This window comes from Scyliorhinus canicula, chromosome 19, assembly GCF_902713615.1.
Source record: "Scyliorhinus canicula chromosome 19, sScyCan1.1, whole genome shotgun sequence".
NCBI lineage: Eukaryota > Metazoa > Chordata > Chondrichthyes > Carcharhiniformes > Scyliorhinidae > Scyliorhinus > Scyliorhinus canicula.
This window is the reverse complement of record NC_052164.1, coordinates 15,299,945-15,320,447: the sequence shown is the minus strand read 5'-3', so window position 1 is coordinate 15,320,447 and position 20,503 is coordinate 15,299,945. Positions and strand designations below refer to the sequence as shown.

General features: G+C 49.3%; 1 protein-coding gene across 5 annotated transcripts in view; it reads right to left on the bottom strand.

The window, feature by feature from the left end:
* LOC119954241 (collagen alpha-1(XV) chain-like) overlaps positions 1-20,503 on the bottom strand; it is a 149,721-nt gene that overhangs the window by 56,220 nt on the left and 72,998 nt on the right. For 4 of the 5 annotated variants that reach the window (XM_038779319.1, XM_038779322.1, XM_038779320.1 and 1 more), the window contains 6 exons: positions 19,252-19,314; positions 15,862-15,897; positions 13,527-13,577; positions 8,005-8,103; positions 5,612-5,647; positions 1,803-1,865 (listed from right to left, as the gene is read on the bottom strand). In XM_038779319.1, the coding sequence (XP_038635247.1) occupies positions 1,803-1,865; positions 5,612-5,647; positions 8,005-8,103; positions 13,527-13,577; positions 15,862-15,897; positions 19,252-19,314 (348 nt within the window). The remainder of the gene's footprint in view (positions 1-1,802; positions 1,866-5,611; positions 5,648-8,004; positions 8,104-13,526; positions 13,578-15,861; positions 15,898-19,251; positions 19,315-20,503) is intronic. The other variant, XM_038779321.1, reaches the window with a different exon arrangement.

Below are 20,503 nucleotides of genomic sequence, written 5' to 3'. Positions count from 1 at the left end.
TAATTACCTCCATTTACATTCCTTTGGTCTTCTGTCCTCGTCATCTTTGCCAATCTCCACCCATTAGCTGACCCATTATCCAGCCCCACCCCCCCCCCCACCCCCAACTACAGTGTGAATCTGACCCCATTTCCAGCTCCCTCCAGCTTTGACGAAGCGTCATTCAGACTTGATACGCTAGCTCCCTTTCCTCTCCACAGATGCTGTCAGACCTGCTGAGATTGTCCAGTATTTTTTGCTTTTCCCTCTAAATTGACAATTGCTGAAAGAGTGGACTGGGTACAATCTTTCCCCAGAGTGGTGAAAGTTAATAAAGTACTGAAACATTACCCACACTCACAGGTGAATACTAAAGATTTGTCTTCACTACATGAACTTATTGGACTGCATAGACAGCTTAGCTTAGTTAATAGCACTGTTGCCTCTGACTCCCAAGGTTATGGGGTCAAGTCACCCTTCATTGTTTGAGTGCAAGACATCAACACTGAAAGGCTCGGGCAGTACTGAGAGAATGTTGGCTCTCAGATGAGATGTTAAACTGAGAACCCATCAGTCTCATTGAATGGTACCCCAACACTATTCTGAAGAAGAGTTACCCCGTTGTTCTCGCCAAATGGGGGCTTGTTTAGCTCAGCTGGCTGGACAGCTAGTTTGTGATGCAGAGCGAGGCCATCAGCGTGGGTTCAATTCCCATACCAGCAGACATTATTTGTGAAGGCCCCCGCCTTCTCAACCTTACCCCTCGTCTGGGGTGTGGTGATCCTCAGGTTAAATCACCACCAGTCAGCTCTCCCCCTTCAAAGGGGAAAGCAGCCTATGGTCATCCGGGACTACGGCAACTTTATCTTTACTTACTCTAGCCAATATTTATCCCTCAATCAATATCATAAAAAATACAAAATGATCTGATCGTTATCACATTGCTGTTTGTACTAGTTTCCTGTTTGCAAATTAATTATCACGTTTCCTACATTACAACAATGACGACACTTTAAAAAGTACTTCATTGACTGTAAAGCACTTGGAGGTGTCCAGAGATCAGGAAAAACACTTTAAAAATGCAAGACTTTTATTTCTTTATATTGGTGACATGAGAGCTTAGGCTGACAAAACAGGCTCATGAGAAATGGTGTAACATCCGGGTGCCTTAGCCAATAAGGGAGATGGTGGCGGGGAAGTGAAGCCATTTTCTTTAAAAAAAAATATTTTTATTGGGTTTTTAACATTTTATACAAATTATAACAAAACAAATCACAACAACAAGAACAACATAACTCCTCCTCCCCGCCCCCCTCCTCTCACACACACACTCTACCAACCAACACCGTAATAACTTAAAAAATAGGGAGCCATTGTCGATTGTTGGAAAAACCGATCTGGTTCACTTTGGGGTAGGGAATCAGCAGTCCTTGCCTGGTCTGGCCTACATGCGACTCCAGATTCTCAGCAACGTGGTTGGCTCTTGGCTGCCCTGTGGAATGGTTTTGAAAGCCACTCAGTTCAAGGGCAATTAGGGATGGGCAACAATTGCTGGCCTTGCCCAGCGGTGCTCAGATCTCAGGAGGGAATAAATAAAAAAAAGTAAGGATTGTGCTGCCGAGTGTTGTAAGCACACTGGAGAGAGTAAAAACACCATCTGATCTTAGGGTGAAATTCTGTGGAATAATGTAACACATTGTTGGTGCAAGCCAAACATCCCCCAACTATTCACCTGGTTAGATTTGAATTCAGCTGCTTAGGAAATGAAGCCATCAGGCCAAGCACTAAAGTTCCAAAGAAAATTTGGGAGACTTCATACTGACCATGAGCCCTGGTGGTCCAATGGAACCTGGAATTCCTGGAAGACCATCACGTCCAGGAAGACCCTAGAGTTGAGAGGCAGAAAGAGGAGATTTAGATTTATCAGTCAGAGAGTGAACTCTTTCCATGTATTAAAGTATTTGGTGTATTTCATTTTCACTTTTGTGTTTTGGATTGTTTGTCATATCTTTTATGTATTTGATTAGGTTCAGAGCAGTGCAGAGATGACACTAGTTTCTAAGTATGCAACAACTTTATTTACAATGCTTTAAAGTATCTCTGCAATCACAAAATATCTGTACACTTGCTTACAGCTTATTTTTTTATATTTCTGTTCACTTAGCTCTGAGTCAACACCCAGGCCTAACCAATCAAGCACAGTTAGCATAGCTCAAACACAGAACACTTAAACAAATGAAGACTTCAGTAATGTGCAATTAGGTGTAGCTCAGTTCAGTGATGCAGTCTTGTCTCTGCATCGGAAGGTTGTGAATTCAAATCCCACTCCACAGCCTGAGCACACAATCTAGGCTGACACTTCAATGCAGTGCTGAGGGAGTTCTGCACCCTCAGTGGAGCCATTCTTGAACGTTGATCCAGTGGTGCCATTCTTGAATGTATTTCTCAATGGCACTGCTCAAAGGATAGGAGATTTTCCTGTTATCTGAGGCAACATCCATCTCTGAACAAACTCCACTGATTAACTAGTCATTCATTTAAATTGCTGTTTATGGGATCCTGCTGTGTGCAAACGAAGTGGCGTTTACCTATGTAACAATAGGGACTACACTTCAATAGTAATCCATTGGTGGTGAATCAATTTGGAATATTCTGACGATGGGGTGATCTGTGACACAAATGTAAACTTTTCTTTAAGAACCTATTCTTAAAATGTATTGAACAGAATAAAATGCACTTTTCAAGCATTAGATCATTCCTCTTAACATCTCCTGTAGCCTCGCGTTCATTTTTGCCTAATTATACCTCTGTGAGACATGCAGAGCGTTGAAGGCATTGACTAAATGTAGGTTGTTGTTGGAAGCACTAGTCGATTTGTGCAAATGGTTTGGAGAGGAATTTTTAGTGGTTCTGAATCATTTCTAATATAAGGCAAAAAGTGCTGCTGGAAGAGTAGGAATGGGGAGCCGGAGAGGTCTGGAGCAGAGGAAGAGGCCATTCAGGCCATTGTCACTGTGCTGGCTCACTGCTAGAACAGTCTAGAAGTAAACCGACCACCTCTCTCTTTACATCCCTTTATCTTTCTTAACTTCAAATACTTATCAACTTAAAAAGCAATTGCCCCTATCTTAAATGTTGCCTTTGGCAAAGCATCCACATTTCAGCAAACTGCTGTGTAAATAAATTTCTTCCATCTTCTCTCCTTACTTGATAACACTTTTGTCACTAATTCCTCAACGAGCGCATATAGTCTTTCCCCATTTGCCTGATCAGAACCCTTCATGACTTTATGTTGGTAGGACGAAGGAAGAAGGGTGGGAAAAAGCTTGTGTGGAGACTAAACGCTGGCATAGACCAGATGGGCTGAATGGCCTGCTTCGGCGTTGTAAATACTATAAGATGCCATTCAGTACTTACATCTTTATGTATTGCACCTTAGAAAGAATATATTGTGGCTCCTCAGAAGGTTCACTTGAATGTTATCAGGCCATCAAGGAGTATATTATGAGGAGGAATTTAGGACGATAGGAAATAGGAGCCCCTTGAACCTGCTCCACCATTCAACTAGAACATGGCTGGTCTTCAGAAGGTCCTACCCTAAGATTCTACTCCTTGGAGTGTAGAAGGCCAAGGGGGATTTGGAAAGGGATGGGTAAGGAGACATCTTTTCCATTGATGGGATAGTCTAGGACAAGAGACGCACCCTTAAAATATGAGGCAAGGAATTCAGGACAGAAGTTAGGGAACATTATAAAAGCAAATGGTATTAAAGTGGGAAACTCTTTCCCACAAAAAGCAGTAGATGTTTGCTCAATTAATAATTTTAAATCGAAAGTTGATGTATTTTTGCTAGTCATGGGTTATAAAAGGATATGGAGCCAATGTGGATGAGCATTGTTGTAACAATGAGGTTAGCCACTGATACATTGTTATCTGTTTTGCGTTAGATCAATACAGTAAAATGGCAATTCTCAGTCCTTTTTTTGAACTGGAATAGTATTCCAGCCATATCAGGCAAGATCATCAACGGAAAACAAAAAAACAGCCTCCTCTTGTTCGATGGCACTTGGATTTGGCACACCACTATCGCATCTAGTTGTAATTGTGTTTTCTGGCTGTGTTGGGGCTGGAATCACTGGTAACCTGATGGCTAAGAAGATTCAGGAGTGTCGCCCCCTAAGGCCCTGCTCCAGTGTTGATTACCCCCATCCCCAATCGGTGGCTAACAAAAGAAGACACAAGGCCATCTTCTCTACCTGCCAAGTTATTGATGGGTTCATATGTCGTCTCTAGGAGGGGGTGGAAGGCCAAGTGGGAGGAGGAGTTGTGGATGGCGCTGGAGGAGGGGATGTAGTGTGAGGTGTTGCGGAGGATGAATGCCTCAACCTTGTGCGTGAGGCTGGGGCTGATACAGCTAAAGGTAGTGCATAGGGCGCATCTGACAAAGTCGAGGTTAGTGTGGTTGTTTGAGGTTGTGGAGGATATTTGTGAGCAGTATGGGAGGGGCCCAGCCAATCACGTACACATGTTCTGGTCCTGTCCAAAGTTATAGAAATTTTGGAGGTCATTCTTCAGCACCATGTTGGTGATTTTGCACGTGAATTTAGAGCTCAGTCCCCTGGGGGCCATATTCGGGGTGTCGGACTTGCCAGAGTTGCAGATGGGAGCGGGGCAGATGTTTTAGCCTTCGCCTCGTTGACCGCTCGCATTTGGTTCTGTTGGGGTAGAGGTCAGTTTCTCCACCCCATGTCTCGGTGTGGCTGGGGGGATTTAATGGAGTTTCTACATTTGGAAAAGGTGACATTTGCTCTGAGGGGGGCAAGTGAGGAGTTCCATAAGAGATGGGGTTAGCTTTTAATGCATTTCAAGGAGTTGGTTACCACCAGTTGCTGAGGGGGTTGGGGGAGGTGGCTACAGGGGGGTAGTTGGTTAGGGGGGGACGAGGTGACAAAATGGGGCTTTTGTGTTGATTTTACTTTGTTAAAATGTTTAAAATTTTGAATACAAATACTCCAAAAAAAAATTATTCAAGGGTTCATCATGAAGTGATAGAATCTGTAGACTAAAGACTGAGCCTGAAATCTGCAGCGGGATTCTCTGACCCCCTGCCGGCGGGGAGATCCGACCCTGGGGGTGGGGGCCCCCACGGTGGCCTGCACGGAGAAGAGAGCACCCGTGCATTCGCCAGAACACGGTTCCGCGCATGCGCAGGATCACACCGGTCCTTTGGTGCATGCGTGGACTCGCACAGTCCCTTCGGTGTCCGCTGGCACGGCGCAAACCCTTCCAGCGTCCTTCTAGCCCCTGGAAGTGCGGAGAATTCTGCACTTTCGGGGGCTGTTGATGCCTGTGTGGTTGCCGCCGGTTTTCCCGCTGGCATGGGAAGTTAGTCCCCGGACTGGAGAATCCCGCCCCTGGTCTTTGCACAATCTACCTTAGAATCAAAGAAAACAGTATCTTCACCACCAGGTTGCCAAGACATGTGTTACTTGCCAAGGTTATAAAGTTTTAACTGGTCTTTGGATAAAAAAAAATAACATCATGTGCACGTGCAATTGAAGCAAAATATATGATGGACTGTCTGTTAAAAGTCTTAATTAAAAAACCTGAAAGAGTAACAAAGTAAAATTACCTGTTCACCTGGAAAACCTGGGTTACCTTTCTCCCCCTATAACAACATAAGAGATATAATTACAACAGATTCAATTTGATTGAGAGACCCCTGCTGCATTTACTTGGAACCAGTGACCCATTCCAACAGAAACAGGAGATTTTCCCCTCCCGTCCTATACCATTTACTTCACTTTCTCCATTTCTCAGTGCCAGCCACTATCCTGTGGGTGACGTGCCGGAGGGGAGAAGTTCAGGTTTTGTGTACAGGTCTCTCTGGTGTCCATTCTAAAGAAGCATGGTAGATCGTTCAGGTCATCCAGCCGCTTTAAGGGAATGTCTTGAAAAACATTCACTTTTTTTTTAAATTTAGAATGACCGATTCATTTTTTTCCAATTAAGGGACAATTTAGCGTGGTCCATCCACCTCGCCTGCACATCTTTGGGTTGTGGGGGCAAAACCCGCGCTAAGACGGGGAGAATGTGTAAACTCCACACGGGCAGTGACCCAGAGCCGGGAACGAACCTGGGACCCCGGCACCGTGAGGCTGCAGGGCTAACCCACTGCGCCACCGTGCTGCCCGTGAAAAAAACATTCACTCCCTCCACCACCCACGCACAATGGCTGCAGTGTGTACTCAATACAAGATGCACCGCACCAAGACTTTTTCAACAGCACCCTCCAAACCCGCGACCTCCACGGGTACATGGGAAAACCACCAGCTACAAGTTGCGTCCCAAGCCATACACCATCATGACTTGGAAAGACATGACCGTTCCTTCACTATCTCTGGGTAAAAATCCCAGAACCCCCTAGCTAACTGCACTGTGGGTATACCTACAGGTAACCGGGGGCTGGTTTAGCTCAGTTGGCTGGACAGCTGGTGTGTGATGTAGAACAGGGCCAACTGCACAGGTTCAATTCCCATACCTGCTGAGGTTACCGTGAAGGCCCCGCCTTCTCAACCTTGTCCCTCGCCTGAGGTGTGGTGACCCTCAGGTTAAACCACCGCCAGTCAGCTCTCCCCCTCAAAGGGGAAAGGGTCATCTGGGACTATGGTGTCTTTACCTTTATTATTTTATACCTATATGGACTGCAGAGGTTCAAGGCAGTGTCTCCCCACCATCTTTTCAAGGGCAATTAGGGATGGGCAACAATACTGGCCTTGCCATCAATGCTCAAATCCTCTGAAAGAATATTAGCGGAATTCTCCATCAGCGGGATCCTCTGGTCTGCCGGCAACTCACCCACGCGCGTGGATTTCTCAACTGCGTGGAGTGGCCACAATGGGAAACCCTATTGGCCGGCTGGGGGAACGGAGAATCTCGCTGCCGGTGGGGGCGCGCCGCCCCAGAAAATGCGGCTGGTGGACCAGAGAATCCCGCCCTATATTTTAAAAAACGCCCCCACATGGAAATGAAAGCCAGGGTCATAATGCGATGAGCACACAGTGGCTAAGCTGGTCCTGAGTGCTACAGGGGCTTGAAGGGAATATCGCAACACCAAAATTTATTGTTCTTTGTCTTTTAAGGCATCTCGACAAATTCATGGATAGGATGGGTATAGAGGGAGACGGCAGTAGGAAGTGCTGAAGGTTTTGGCCAAGGTTGGTGTAATAATCCACAGGAGGTAGGAGTCCCGTCACCACACCAATATTTATTTCCAATAACTATATACAAGAGCAACTCCAACAGGGCTGCTAGCATTCCAGTCAACTCAAGACTGGATCACAAAGCCTACACAGGTGCTTATATGGCCCCCCCCCCCCCCCCCCCCCCCCACTGAGCTATCATTGAGGGAGCTCATACTCCAATTGGCCAACCAATAATGCCAATTGGAGGTCATTCAGTTGGTATCATGACCGGTACAGGCTTGGAGGGCCGAAGGGCCTGTTCCTATGCTGTATTGTTCTTTGTTCTTTGAAGCCACTGAGAAAGAATTACGTAATAATGAGGCAAAAATGATGCTATTTGCCAGCTGGTTCCTACCAATGTCCTGCCTACTGGGTGTGCTAAGAAACCTGTAAACAATCAAACAGGGGGGACTGGCGTGACATCGTTCAGTCCCCTCTCACTGATGGCATTTAGTGTGATTGCTCTGTGTGACATGCCCTCAAAGCTGAACAGCAACGCCAGCTGGCTGGTGTGTCTAGCATTTTTGGAGTAAATTAAAATATGGGAGGCTGAGATTGGATTAAAAAGTTCCACTGAAAAACAACTATGGAGAGTGTTTGTGCCTCTCCGAGCCGGAGACTACAGATTATTGTGGGTAATGCCCAAGGAGGATTTTGGCAACTTGCCATTCTGAGACCAAACAATGGTTCCAATTTGCTAAGGTGGATTTACTGGATAAGGAACAAAATAAGAAATAAGTTATTGGGAAATGTAATTCAGAGAAAGTACAGAAAAACTAACCTTCTGATCACTTACAATGTTGTCTCGGCAGGGATAATCTGAATCGCAGCTGGATGCTGGACCTGGAGGCCCTTGGGGTCCGATGGCACCTTTTTCACCCTGTTAACAACAAAAAAATATAACTCAGTCAGATAATTTACCACCGTCCAAATCTGACCAGTGGTTGAGCGGGTAGTGGTTGTCTCTAAATCATGAGAGTTATGGCTTCAAGATCTATTTGAGAAACCTGTGCACAAAATCTAAGCTGGTTTTCCCGTTTGGTACAGAGGGAGTGAGGGAGTGTTGGACTGCCCGACGTGGCGTCTTTCAGATCAGGGCCGGGATTCTCCCCTACCCGGCGGGGCGGGGGGTCCCGGCGGGACGGAGTGGCGAGAACCACTCTGGCGCCGGGCCTCCCCAAAGGTGCGGAATTCTCCGCACCTTTAGGGGCTAGGCCCGCGCCGGAGTGCCTCCTGCTCCGCCAACCGATGCGAGCGGCCTTTGGCGCCCCGCCGACCGACGCGAACGGCTGGCCAAAAGGCCTTCGCCGGCCAGCGTGAGTCCGCGCCTGCACCGGAGCATCAGCGGCCGCTGACGTCACCCCGGCGCATGCGCGGTGAAGGGGGTCTCTTCCGCCTCCGCCATGGTGGAGGCCGTGGCGGCGGCGGAAGAAAAAGAATGCCCCCACGGCACAGGCCCGCCCGCCGATCGGTGGGCCCTGATCGCGGGCCAGGCCACCGTGGGGGCACCCCCCCCCCCCCCCCGGGGTCAGATCGCCGGGAGGGGAGGGGGGGGGAGGGGAGGGGGGGCAGCAATGGTCGTGGGGGGACATGCACGACTGTAACGCGGGCAAGTCTGCTCGCTGCTCATGTCTGAAACTGTAGGCTGCCTTGTTTGTTAAGTTGTTGCTTGGGGGGGGGGGGGGGAGGACTGGTGCGCGCGAGAGGGCGGGCGAGGGAGGGATATTTGCCTAGAGGGATTGTGTTGTAAATAATTTAAAAATTAGTAGGGGTAAATGTTTGTATGGAAAAACTCTTTCAATAAAAATTATTTAAAAAAAAAAAGAGAGGGGCAAATGTGTGTGTGAGAGAGTGGGGCAAGTGTGTGTGTGAGAGAGTGGGGCAAGTGTGTGTGAAAGAGAGAGGGATGTGTGTGAGAGAGAAGAGTGAGTGTGTGCATGAGTGAGAGGGATGAGTGTTTGTGTGTGAGAGAGGGGTGTGTGTGAGAGAGGGGTGTGTGTGAGAGAGGGGAGTGTGTGTGAGAGAGGGGAGTTTGTGTGAGAGAGGGGTGTGTGTGAGAGAGGGGAGTTTGTGTGAGAGAGGGGTGTGTGTGAGAGAGAGGGGCGTGTGTGAGAGAGGGGAGTTTGTGTGAGAGAGGGGTGTGTGAGAGAGGGGAGTTTGTGTGAGAGAGGGGAGTTTGTGTGTGAGAGGGGTGTGTGTGAGAGAGAGGGGTGTGTGTGAGAGAGAGGTGTGTGTGAGAGAGGGGAATTTGTGTGAGAGAGGGGCGTGTGTGAGAGAGGGGAGTTTGTGTGAGAGAGGGGTGTGTGAGAGAGGGGAGTTTGTGTGAGAGAGGGGAGTTTGTGTGTGAGAGGGGTGTGTGTGTGAGAGATGGGAGTTTGTGTGAGAGGGGAGTTTGTGTGAGAGAGAGGGGTGTGTGTGAGAGAGAGGGGTGTGTGTGAGAGAGGGGAGTTTGCGTGAGAGAGGGGTGTGTGTGAGAGAGAGGGGTGTGTGTGAGAGAGAGGGGTGTGTGTGAGAGAGGGGTGTGTGTGAGAGAGAGGGGTGTGTGTGAGAGAGAGGGGTGTGTGTGAGAGAGAGGTGTGTGTGAGAGAGGGGAGTTTGTGTGAGAGAGGGGAGTTTGTGTGAGAGAGGGGTGTGTGAGAGAGAGGGGTGTGTGTGAGAGAGGGGTGTGTGTGAGAGAGGGGAGTTTGTGTGAGAGAGGGGTGTGTGTGAGAGAGAGGGGTGTGTGTGAGAGAGGGGAGTTTGTGTGAGAGAGGGGTGTGTGAGAGAGGGGAGTTTGTGTGAGAGAGGGGCGTGTGTGAGAGAGGGATGTGTGAGAGAGGGGTGTGTGTGAGAGAGAGGGGTGTGTGTGTGAGAGAGGGGTGTGTGTGAGAGAGAGGGGTGTGTGTGAGAGAGGGGTGTGTGTGAGAGAGAGGGGTGTGTGTGAGAGAGGGGTGTGTGTGTGTGAGAGGGGTGTGTGTGTGTGAGAGAGGGGTGTGTGTGAGAGAGAGGGGTGTGTGTGAGAGAGAGGGGTGTGTGTGTGAGAGAGGGGTGTGTGTGAGAGGGGTGTGTGTGTGTGAGAGAGGGGTGTGTGTGAGAGAGGGGTGTGTGAGAGAGAGGGGTGTGTGTGAGAGAGAGGGGTGTGTGTGAGAGAGGGGTGTGTGTGAGAGAGGGTTGTGTGTGAGATAGAAGAGTAAGTGTGTGCATGAGTGAGAGGGATGAGTGTTTGTGTGTGAGAGAGGGGTGTGCGCGAGAGAGAGGAGAGTGAGGACGCATGTGTCCGATATGACAATCAGCTTTCCAGCATCATTCCTCCCATTAAAAATGACAAAAGGTAAGACTTACATTTATTTTCACAAATGAAATGAAATGAAAATCGCTTATTGTCACGAGACGGGGGTAGGCCGAGAATTCCGGGACGTCCCGTGATGGAGTTAATGGGACGGGCCCCGAAACCTCCTCCTCCCTCAGGGAGCCCGGTGGCCCCCGGGCCTCACTTTGGGACAGAGGTGCGAGCGGGGAGGTGCCCCGTCGCGCTAACGACACCTGGCGATGCCAGTCCTGGAGGCCTGCAACGGTATCTACCAGGATCCGAAGGTTAGCAGAAACGGAGTCCAGGGAGTTAGACATTCCCGCCAGGGACTGTGCGATCTCAACCTGTGAGTGCACGACGCCATCCAGCACATGTGTCAGGCGGTTGATGCTCTCCGCGACTGACTGCTGGGACTGTGCCATTGACTGCTGTGACTGTGCCATGGCGTGTTGCGACTGGGCCATGACCTGCTGAGACTCGGCCAAGGCCCGCAGCGCGCCGGCAATGTTGTGTTGGCTCTGGCGCATTGCTGCCTGTGAGAGGGCAACCCTGTCCAGGGCCGAGGATGACGCGTGCACATTAAGCCCAACGCCTTGCATAACCTGACCCATTGCCTCCACCGCGGATGCCACCCGTGCGGTGTCGGCCTGGGTTGCTGCCATGAGCGGCACCACTCCCTGCTCCTGGACGCGGTTCGACTCCTCTAACAGCGTCTGCAGAGTCTGGAAGACAGCCCTCATCCCGTCATTGTGTCCCTGGGTTTCTTGATGCATCGGCTGTGCGGGTGGGTTGAGAAACTCCAGGAACTCGGAAAACGTCTGGGAGCCAGCTGGATGCTGGGCCTGGCCTGGCCTCCGCCAGTCCGGGCCCTCGGCTGCTCCGACCTCCACCTGCTGTACCTGCTCAGCTGTGATGTGCCAACCAGACTGTGACCCAGGAGCCTCATCACTAAATAGCCCAACCGGGGTGAGTGTCTCTGGGATGGTGGATGGTGTGGGAGATAGCTGTGCCGCAAGCTCGAGGTCGCCTTGGGTGGACGCCTCCTCTATGTCATTGGCCCGCTGAGAGGCCGCAGGGCGTTTGCGGACCATTTATCTCTCTTCCTCTCTCGCCGCACTCTGGGCGTCCTGCTCCACATATTCGGTTGGGGAGGATGGGACTCCCCGCTGATCGGGCACCCTCTGTCGTGCAGCCCTGGGTGCGGTGGGGGCAGATGCCTGTGTCTGCCTGGAGGCAGACGGCCCTGGTCGTTCGGCATCACGTCCTAGGGAAGAGAATGAAACGGGTTATTTAGAGACGCTCGGCTGGGCGCTGGACGGTCCCAGTGGGCAGGGTGTGAAGGGACAGAGGATGGGGGAGGTGTCCCAGTGGGCAGGGTGTGAAGGGACAGAGGATGGGGGAGGTGTCCAAGTGGGCAGGGTGTGTGAAGGGACAGAGGATGGGGGAGGTGTCCCAGTGGGCAGGGTGTGTGAAGGGACAGAGGATGGGGGAGGTGTTCCAGTGGGCAGGGTGTGAAGGGACAGAGGATGGGGGAGGTGTCCAAGTGGGCAGGGTGTGTGAAGGGATTGAGGATGGGGGAGGTGTTCCAGTGGGCAGGGTGTGAAGGGACAGAGGATGGGGGAGGTGTCCAAGTGGGCAGGGTGTGAAGGGACAGAGGATGGGGGAGGTGTTCCAGTGGGCAGAGTGTGAAGGGACAGAGAATGGGGGGGGGGGGGGGGCTGTTTGTCATGCAGGGTTGTCTCACTTGTTGCAGCTCCGCCAACCTTGCATTGCGCGATCTCCCGGGTGGCAGATTCCCAACAAGGTCCAGTGCCCTCTGCTCAAAGGTGGTGAGGGGGTGCAGGTTGGGCGAACCCCCTCCAGTCTTGTTCCGCTCACGAGTGTTGTGAGCGGTCTTGTCCTGTTGGGGGAGGGGACATAGGTAGATCATTACAATACGGCAGGTATCAGCAGGCCGTTCAGATACTGGCACAGTTTGGGGGTCAAGTTGTAATAAGACCATTGCATCTCTCCACGGGGGCCAGAGCGCTGGGTCTGTGACAACTTTGTGAACCACCCTCAACTCACTCTGCCATAATCCCCCTCCACCCCCCGTGCCGGGGGGGAGGTGGGTGATTAAGTAAAGGGGGGAGGGATGGTTGTGACCCGGGGGCACCCTCTTGGCACTTACCCTGGCAGCCTGGTGAGGTCGTGCATCTTCTTCCGACATTGGTCTGCAGAGCGAGGGGTCTGCCCCACAGCACTAACGGCAGCAGCCACCTCACGCCAGGCCTGGCGCACCGCGCTGGCAGGGTGGCAATGCCCTCTACGCGGGCAGATGATGCCCCTCCTCTGCTCGATTGAATCCAGCAGCGTCTCGACGTCAGCCTCCAAGAATCGCGGGGCTGCTCTCCTGAGCTCCGACATCCTGGCCTACAGTTCCTGAGCTCGCCCGCGCCTTTTTACGGTGTCGGGCGGCCTCACGTGGGCGTGTTTGTGTCGTCGTCGCGTTCCGGTGTCATCGCGCACGTGATTTACGCGGCCCCGTTCCTAGCCCATTTCCCGGACGTGAATACGTTGGGAACGGGGCCGGGTCGGGCCGTCGCAAAAGTCGGCCGGAGAATCGCGCCCCCTGTTCTATATAAGGGTAAACCTCTCTTTCAGAATGTGAAAAACACCGGGTGGGACTTAACTAAATGGGAACACCTTAGCCCCAAAGTGATCCCCAATCCCCCCCCCCCCCCCCCCCCCCCCAAAGCCCCAACGCACATAACAAGAGGGAAACAACACCGTCAGCCGACTGTATATTGACAATAAAGGATGGGTTACCTTTGCTAATCATTCTGAGTATTAATTATTCTATACATCATCTCCACTCTCTGTTAGTCTCTGTGTAATTACTCCCCAGTACCACAGTATCATTAGCACAATCTCTTCCTAATATTTTCCCTGTTATCACTCCACAGTATTTGATGTTCCTGAACAAATCGTCGTTCTCTAGTATTTCTTATTAATTACTGTGAAATATCCATTACCTTGGTTCCAGGGTAGCCAACCCCTGGATGTCCTGGCTGCCCTTTTTCACCCTAGATAAACAGAAAGGTCAGATAAATAACTTGTCCTTTTTTTAATCCAGAAAAGAGCAGTATTTCGGAGGGGATCAAAGATTAAAATAAAAAAAGGGAACCATTTTGGTGCATGTTTGATCATAGAATCATAGAATTTACAGTGCAGAAGGAGGCCATTCGGCCCATCAAGTCTGCACCGGCCCTTGAAAAGAGCACCATACCTAAGCCCACAACTCCACCCTGTCCCCGTAACCCAACCTAACCTTTTTGGACACTGATGGCAATTTACCGTCGCCAATCCACCTACCCTGCACATCTTTGGGTTGTGGGGGTGAAACCCACACAAACACGGGGAGAATGTGCAAACTCCACACGGACAGTTACACAGGGCCGGGATTCGAACCCAGGTCCTCAGCTCCGCAGTCCCAGTGCTAACCACTGCGCCACATGCCACCCCCCCCCAATCCACCTAACCTGCACTGTGAGAGGAAACCAGAACTCCCGGAGGAAACCCACGCAGACACGGGGAGAACGTGCAGACTCCGCACAGACAGTGCCCCATGCGGGAATCGAACCTGGGACCCTGGCGCTGTGAAGCAACTGTTTAACGACTGTGCTACCGTGCCTCCCTTTATGGGCATTGTTTAGTGGACACTTCATGTACGGTGCGCTCACAATGTGGTCAAACAGGTTGATTATCAGGCTCGAAATCCTTCCAAAATGCCTCACGACAGGAGGCAAGAGGTGGTAGGTTTTTTGATCAGCCATGCGGCAGACGGCAACGGCAAAACCGCTGCAATACGTTGACAAGCATAATCCATGAACCAATCCAATGGACGGCCACCACAGCCAGCACCCTCTTGGGGCCTGGTACCTGAAGAGGGAGGAGTGCGCTTCCGACAGCAAAACAGCATTTCACCACCAGGAATTGGCACAAGTAAAGGGCTGACTGCGCAAACTTTTCTGGTGATCATTTGTCTTTTGCAGGAACCTGCGCTGAGCTAGTTAAGAGCGGGTTTGCTCCAACATCCAACCCTTGGTCTGGGGTTCCACCATACTTCCATTGAAAAGACATCATTGCCAGGTCTTGGTGTAAATTGGACCCAGGATACCTGAGCTTGTTGCATTGTGAAACGTGCCTCCTCAACATCACCTATTGTAACAAAATCAATAACCAACAATTGGATTTGGACGATAAATATTAGCAGCGCTTCACTAAAGTGTAGGAATACAAAAAAATATACCAATAGTTGGCTGGCTATTGATGAGCCATCAATCGAACGTGAGACGAGTTGCTATACAAAAGTTAGGCTTTAATAAGCTAGAACTTAGCCCTGCGGTCGACTACAGTAAATGGACGACCGCCGGGCGTTCTGACTATTTATACCTCGGTATGGAGGCGTGGTTAACTCAGCCTCTCGACCGATCGGAGAGCCGTCACATGACTGGTCTCAACAATGAGGCACATGACCGACCAGGGCCAATGGTAAGCCGGTGTTCTGCACCAATGGCAGACAGCTATGCAAATCATACCACCACAGCTATGCACAAGAATCCAGCTCCAGTAATACATATTTAATTTATTAATTGTTTTTTGCTGAAACAAGCTGCTGTTTATACAGTAAAAACAGAAACTGCTGGACAAACTCAGCAGCTCTGGCAGCATCTGTGGCGAGAGAAATAGAGTCATTGGGCACGATTTAATGGCCACGCTGTGCCCGGAAAGCAGCTAACCTCGGCACAGCATGGCCAATAAGAGCTGGGAGACCCCGCTCCCGGGACCTACCCAGCTAGCAACGCCACCCAACATATAAAAATGGTGTCCCAATCTCTCGCTACACTGAGGAGTTCTGGCGAGCGGAGCTTCTCAGTGCAGGAAATGGGGCTAAGTGCCACCTTGGTCGAGGGTTCTTCATTGAGGCCTCTTATTAAACGCGAATCACATTTTATAGCCTTGTGTTTCTCAGCGCTGCGAACCCCGGGAAACGCACGGTTAAACGCTCTCGCTATGGGACTTTGTTCCCATTTAGTTAAATCGTGTCCAATATTTCAAGTCCAATATGACTTTCATACAGACTCGAAGCCTTAACTCTGTTAATCTCTGCACAGATGCTTCCGGACCTGCGGAGTTTGTTCAGAATTTTCTGTTTTTATTTCAGGTTTCCAGCATCGCAATATTTTGCTTTGATGCACTGTTCATCGAGGAATTTATTGAGAAATTTCCCTGCTGCTCATGATCCTAATTTCCATTCGATAACTACGCAAGGTGGGTATAAATCTCTGAAAGAATGGAGCTACTGACCTTGGGCCCTGCATCTCCTCTGTCTCCTTTTTGTCCCTACAAAAATAACTTAAACATGAGTTCATCAGCATAGTACAAAACGCAACAGCAACTTTTATTTAGATAGCGCCTTTAACACAGTAAAACGGCCTTTCACAGGGACGTTAAGTGGAATATGACACAGAACCGAAGGAGATGTGAGGTCAGGTGACCCAATGCTTTGTCAAAGAGTAGGGTTTCCAATCGTGAGTAAATGTATTGCTGGAGATTTCATCAGATGACTTGCCCCCACATTCTCCCCATTGGTCGGTCAACACATCAATTCTTTTTTTTAAATACATTTAGAATACCCAATTCATTTTTTCCAATTAAGGGGAAATTTAGTGTGGCCAATCCACCTAGCCTGCACATCTTTGGGTTGTGGGGGCAAAACCCAAGCAAACACGGGGAGAATGTGCAAACTCCACACGGACAGTGATCCAGAGCCGGGATCGAACCTGGGACCTCGGCGCTGTGAGGCAGCAGGGCTATCCCACTGCGCCACTGTGCTGCCCTCAACACATCCATTCTTTGTTGCGCACTGCCTTCCTGCACCAATGAGAAATCAAAAATAATCATTGCCCAATTTTGTGGTGTCGACTGTCAGCCAAACAACTGCCACTTTCACATTTTTATATCTAGTGAGGAGAAATGTTCAAGGGAGATGACAAAAACATATATCTTTTAATAGTCCTGATGATTGTTCTCCAGGGTTGCACACTGCAGTATCCTGGAGATGGACCTCTGATTCTTGTCGACTCCAGGCCAATCCTGGAGGGTTGGCAACCCCATCGGAGAGGTGGGTTTTGAGGAGTGACTTGTAGGAGGACAGCGAGGTAGCGAGGCAGAGAATGCGAGGAAGAGAATTCCAGAGTTTACGGTGCAGGCGGCAGAAGACACGGCCATCAGTGATGGAGCGGGGAAGATGCTGAAGAATCGGAGGAGCGCAGGCACATTGGAGGGTTGCGGGAATGGTGAGATTCCAGTGATGGCAACGGGTCGGCCATTGAGGGGCTTTTAAACAGGAGTAAGAGTTTTTATAAATTGCGGCATTGCATTAACGAAACCAATGCAGCCTCAGCCTTAATTGGCTATTTAACTCTCTTAATTGGCTATCTGCCACTTGCAGATGGATAGCCCTGTCGCACACCATCCCACACTGTCTCCTGGAAAATGGTCTGGGGGAGGGATGGAGCCAGAGAGCTGGCATACCGGCTGATGGAGCAAATTTGTCTGCACACCAACTTCTAGCGTCATAGAGGTTTACAGCATGAAAACAGGCCCTTCGGCCCAACTTGTCCATGCCGCCCAATTTTTAACCACTAAGCCCGTCCCAATTGCCTGCATTTGGCTCATAACCCTCGATACCCAGCTTTCTCATATAACCGTCTCAATGGTTTTTAAAAGCCAAAATTGTACCCTCCTCTACAACTGCCTTTGGCAGCTCGTTCCAGACACTCAGCACCCTCTGTGTGAAAAAACTGCCCCTCTGGACCCTTCTGTATCTCGCCCCTCTTACCTTAAACCTATGCTCTCTAGTTTTAGACTCCCCTACCTTTGAGAAAGGGTGTTGACTTATCTATGCCCCTCATTATTTTATAGATCTCTATAGGATCACCCCTAAGCTTCCTACGCTCCAGGAAAAAAAATCCCAATCTATCCAGCCTCTCCTTTTAACTCAAACCATCAAGTCCCGGTAAATTCAATCTTTTCTGCGCTCTTTTTAGTTTATTAATATCCTTCCCATAATAGGGTGACCAGACCTGGACACAGTATTCCAAATGTGGGGCCTCCTTCTTGCTCCCCTCCCCTCACCACCATGCCCCCCCCCCCCCCCACCCCCCGCCCCCACTCCTCTCTCCCCCCCCCTTCCAAAACCTCAATCCTCAGGGTGTGGGAGAAAATGCATTTGAAGAACCGCGCGGAAGAGAGCTGGAGCAGATTTGAACCTTTGAGTGTTCCCATTGGCAATAATCAATTTAAGACGTGTATCTCTAAGATGTTTGTGCTCCTGTCCACGTTCTGTTTCACACAGTTCTCGGGTTACAACATATGGTTGTCAGAGTTAAATTTGCAGCCCCGCTGCTGGGTCATTTCCTCCTGATAATTGTGTCTCCTGCTGATACTTCCACAGGTGCCAACTCCCCTCTGCCATTTTAAGGTGCCTTTCCCCATTCGGGCATCGAGGGAGCTACATCCGCAGTCATTCATCGTATAAATCAGGAACACTACTTAAAATACTCTATTTTGAAACTGGTCCCTTTCCAAATTCTTTGAAGTGAGACATCTAGCATCTGCTTACTTTAGCTCCATGAATTAACAGTGGTGGCATCAAGAGAGGATACTCAATGTGTTGGGTGTTTTTAACTTAATTCCATCGTGGGATGTGGGCATCGCTGGCAACGCCAGCATTTGTTTCCCATCCCTAATTGCCCTGGCTTGCTGGAGCCATTTCAGAGGGCAGCAACCATGATGCTGTGGGCCTGAGTCACAGGTAGGTCAGACCGGGTAAAGACTGCAGATTTCCTTCCCTAAAGGGCATTGGTGAAGGGAATCGTTTTTTAAACAAAAATTGATGCTGGTGACACTGTCACCGAGACTACACTAGCTCTACTTTCCAGATTTATTAATTGGATTTAAATACCACCAGCTATGGGATTAAAACCCATGGCGCCAGAGTCTTACCCAAATCTCTGGATTACTAGTCCACTGTCATTACTCTGATGATATGCATAAGCAATCATATAAATAGTAATGTACACAACCTCCAACCAGCAGGTGGCAGTAGAAAACTACCACATGACTCCATACTTCGAGGAGCCTGGAGATAGTCGTGATAGTGGGTAGTCATACTTGCAGTAGCTCCAAGAGAATTTCTTATGGTTAGTAGCTTTTTGATATATTTCTCATAGTTAACTATTCCATGCATTTATTTAACAATAAACATTTGACATTCCAAGAAATAGACGTTCTACTGTGCATGATTCCTCCTGGCCAAGCACCAGAATGTAACAATTACCATTGCATCACCGTCTCTCCCATGCATATAGCATACATGTGCATGCATCTGTGAGCATGTGTGTGTGCACATGTGTGTGTATGTGAGAGTGCGGGTGTGCATGTGTGTGTACATGAGAGTATGTGTGTGTGTGTGTGCATGCACATGTATTTGCATGTATGTGAGAGTGTGTATGTGTGTATGCGTGTGCACAATTGATGTTCCATCAGAATCTGTGATTGAAGGTTGGGGGTGATTTAATGGACCTTATTGATTTCTGCACTAATGCCGGGGGGGGGGGGGGGGGGGGGAGGGAAAGCATTGTTCAACATCAATGTCTATTTCACTTCAATCTGACATCATGTGATACTGACCGGAGGTCCTGATGGTCCACGTGGGCCGGAGTTTCCTGGGAAACCAGTCTCACCGGGTAACCCCTAGAACAGTAGAAGAGGAAATAATTGAGATTGGCGAACACCGTTCGACATAGCGGCAAAGCAGCCAGCAGAGCGGAACATTATACCTGGGTTGTGTTTGACCACAGCGGACAAAAAAGGGAGGTCAGTGTTTCACAACCCACAGGCCACCCAGTTAATGCTGGTGCTAATATAGCAGAGGGGGGAATTTTAGACACATTGGGTGTCTGCAGATTAATGTTTCACATCTAATTTCAGGATCCAGGCTATCTCAAGAACTCAAGAAGGAGTAATTGGATATTAAAAACTACCATGTGGTGAATTTCAACGGTAAAGTCACCATAGTCCCAGATGGCCACAGGTGGCTTCCCCCTTTGAGCGGGTAAAGTGTCCCAAAAGCAGCAACCTCGGGGCCGGGTCCATGCTGCATTTGGAATTTTGCTGGTTTTCAGGTCGGGCGTTTCGGGCGAGTTCAGATGGTGAAGGGTCAAGGCTCAAGGGTCACTCAGGCCACAGGAAAAGACAGACGCTCGAAGCCAGTAAACAGGTGGCAGGCCACCATGCTAATGCTGCACTTAAACCAATGAAGCTGCTACTTTATTTTACTCATCTAATAATAAATAAAATTCATACATGGCAACTTAAAAAAATGTCCAATTTCTGGACATTGGCATTCTTTGGTCAGCCGGATTTGAAATACTATAGCTGTAGTATTGACCAGACCCAGTAGATGGCACTATTTCACACTGCAGAACTGGCTGTTCCCGAGCGTCTGGACACAAGTCAAAAATCCTGAAATTAGGTTCATTGTACTGCAGGGCAGACTTGTTGAGAAATCATTTGCTAAGTTTTGTAAAACAAAATCAGGGCTAAAATGTAGTTTAATTAAAACTGCTTGTGGTCAATATTATTTATACCCGTACCCCATCCAATTTTTAGAGGCTGATTGTAATACCCCTAATTTGATCCCAGCTAAAAACAGCATTAAGATTGGCAATTAACCCAGGATACCTTCTTGTTTCTGTTTAACTGAGTGGCATGTTGTGGGGACAATGTTTATCACGAACAGCTTGACGTTTACATAGAGACTTTAACACAGTAAAACATCACAAGGCAGTTCATTATCAAACAAGATTTAATATTGATATTGATATTGATTGCAAAGTGATATTAGGACAACAGGGAGGTCTTAAGGAGCTTCTTAAAGGGG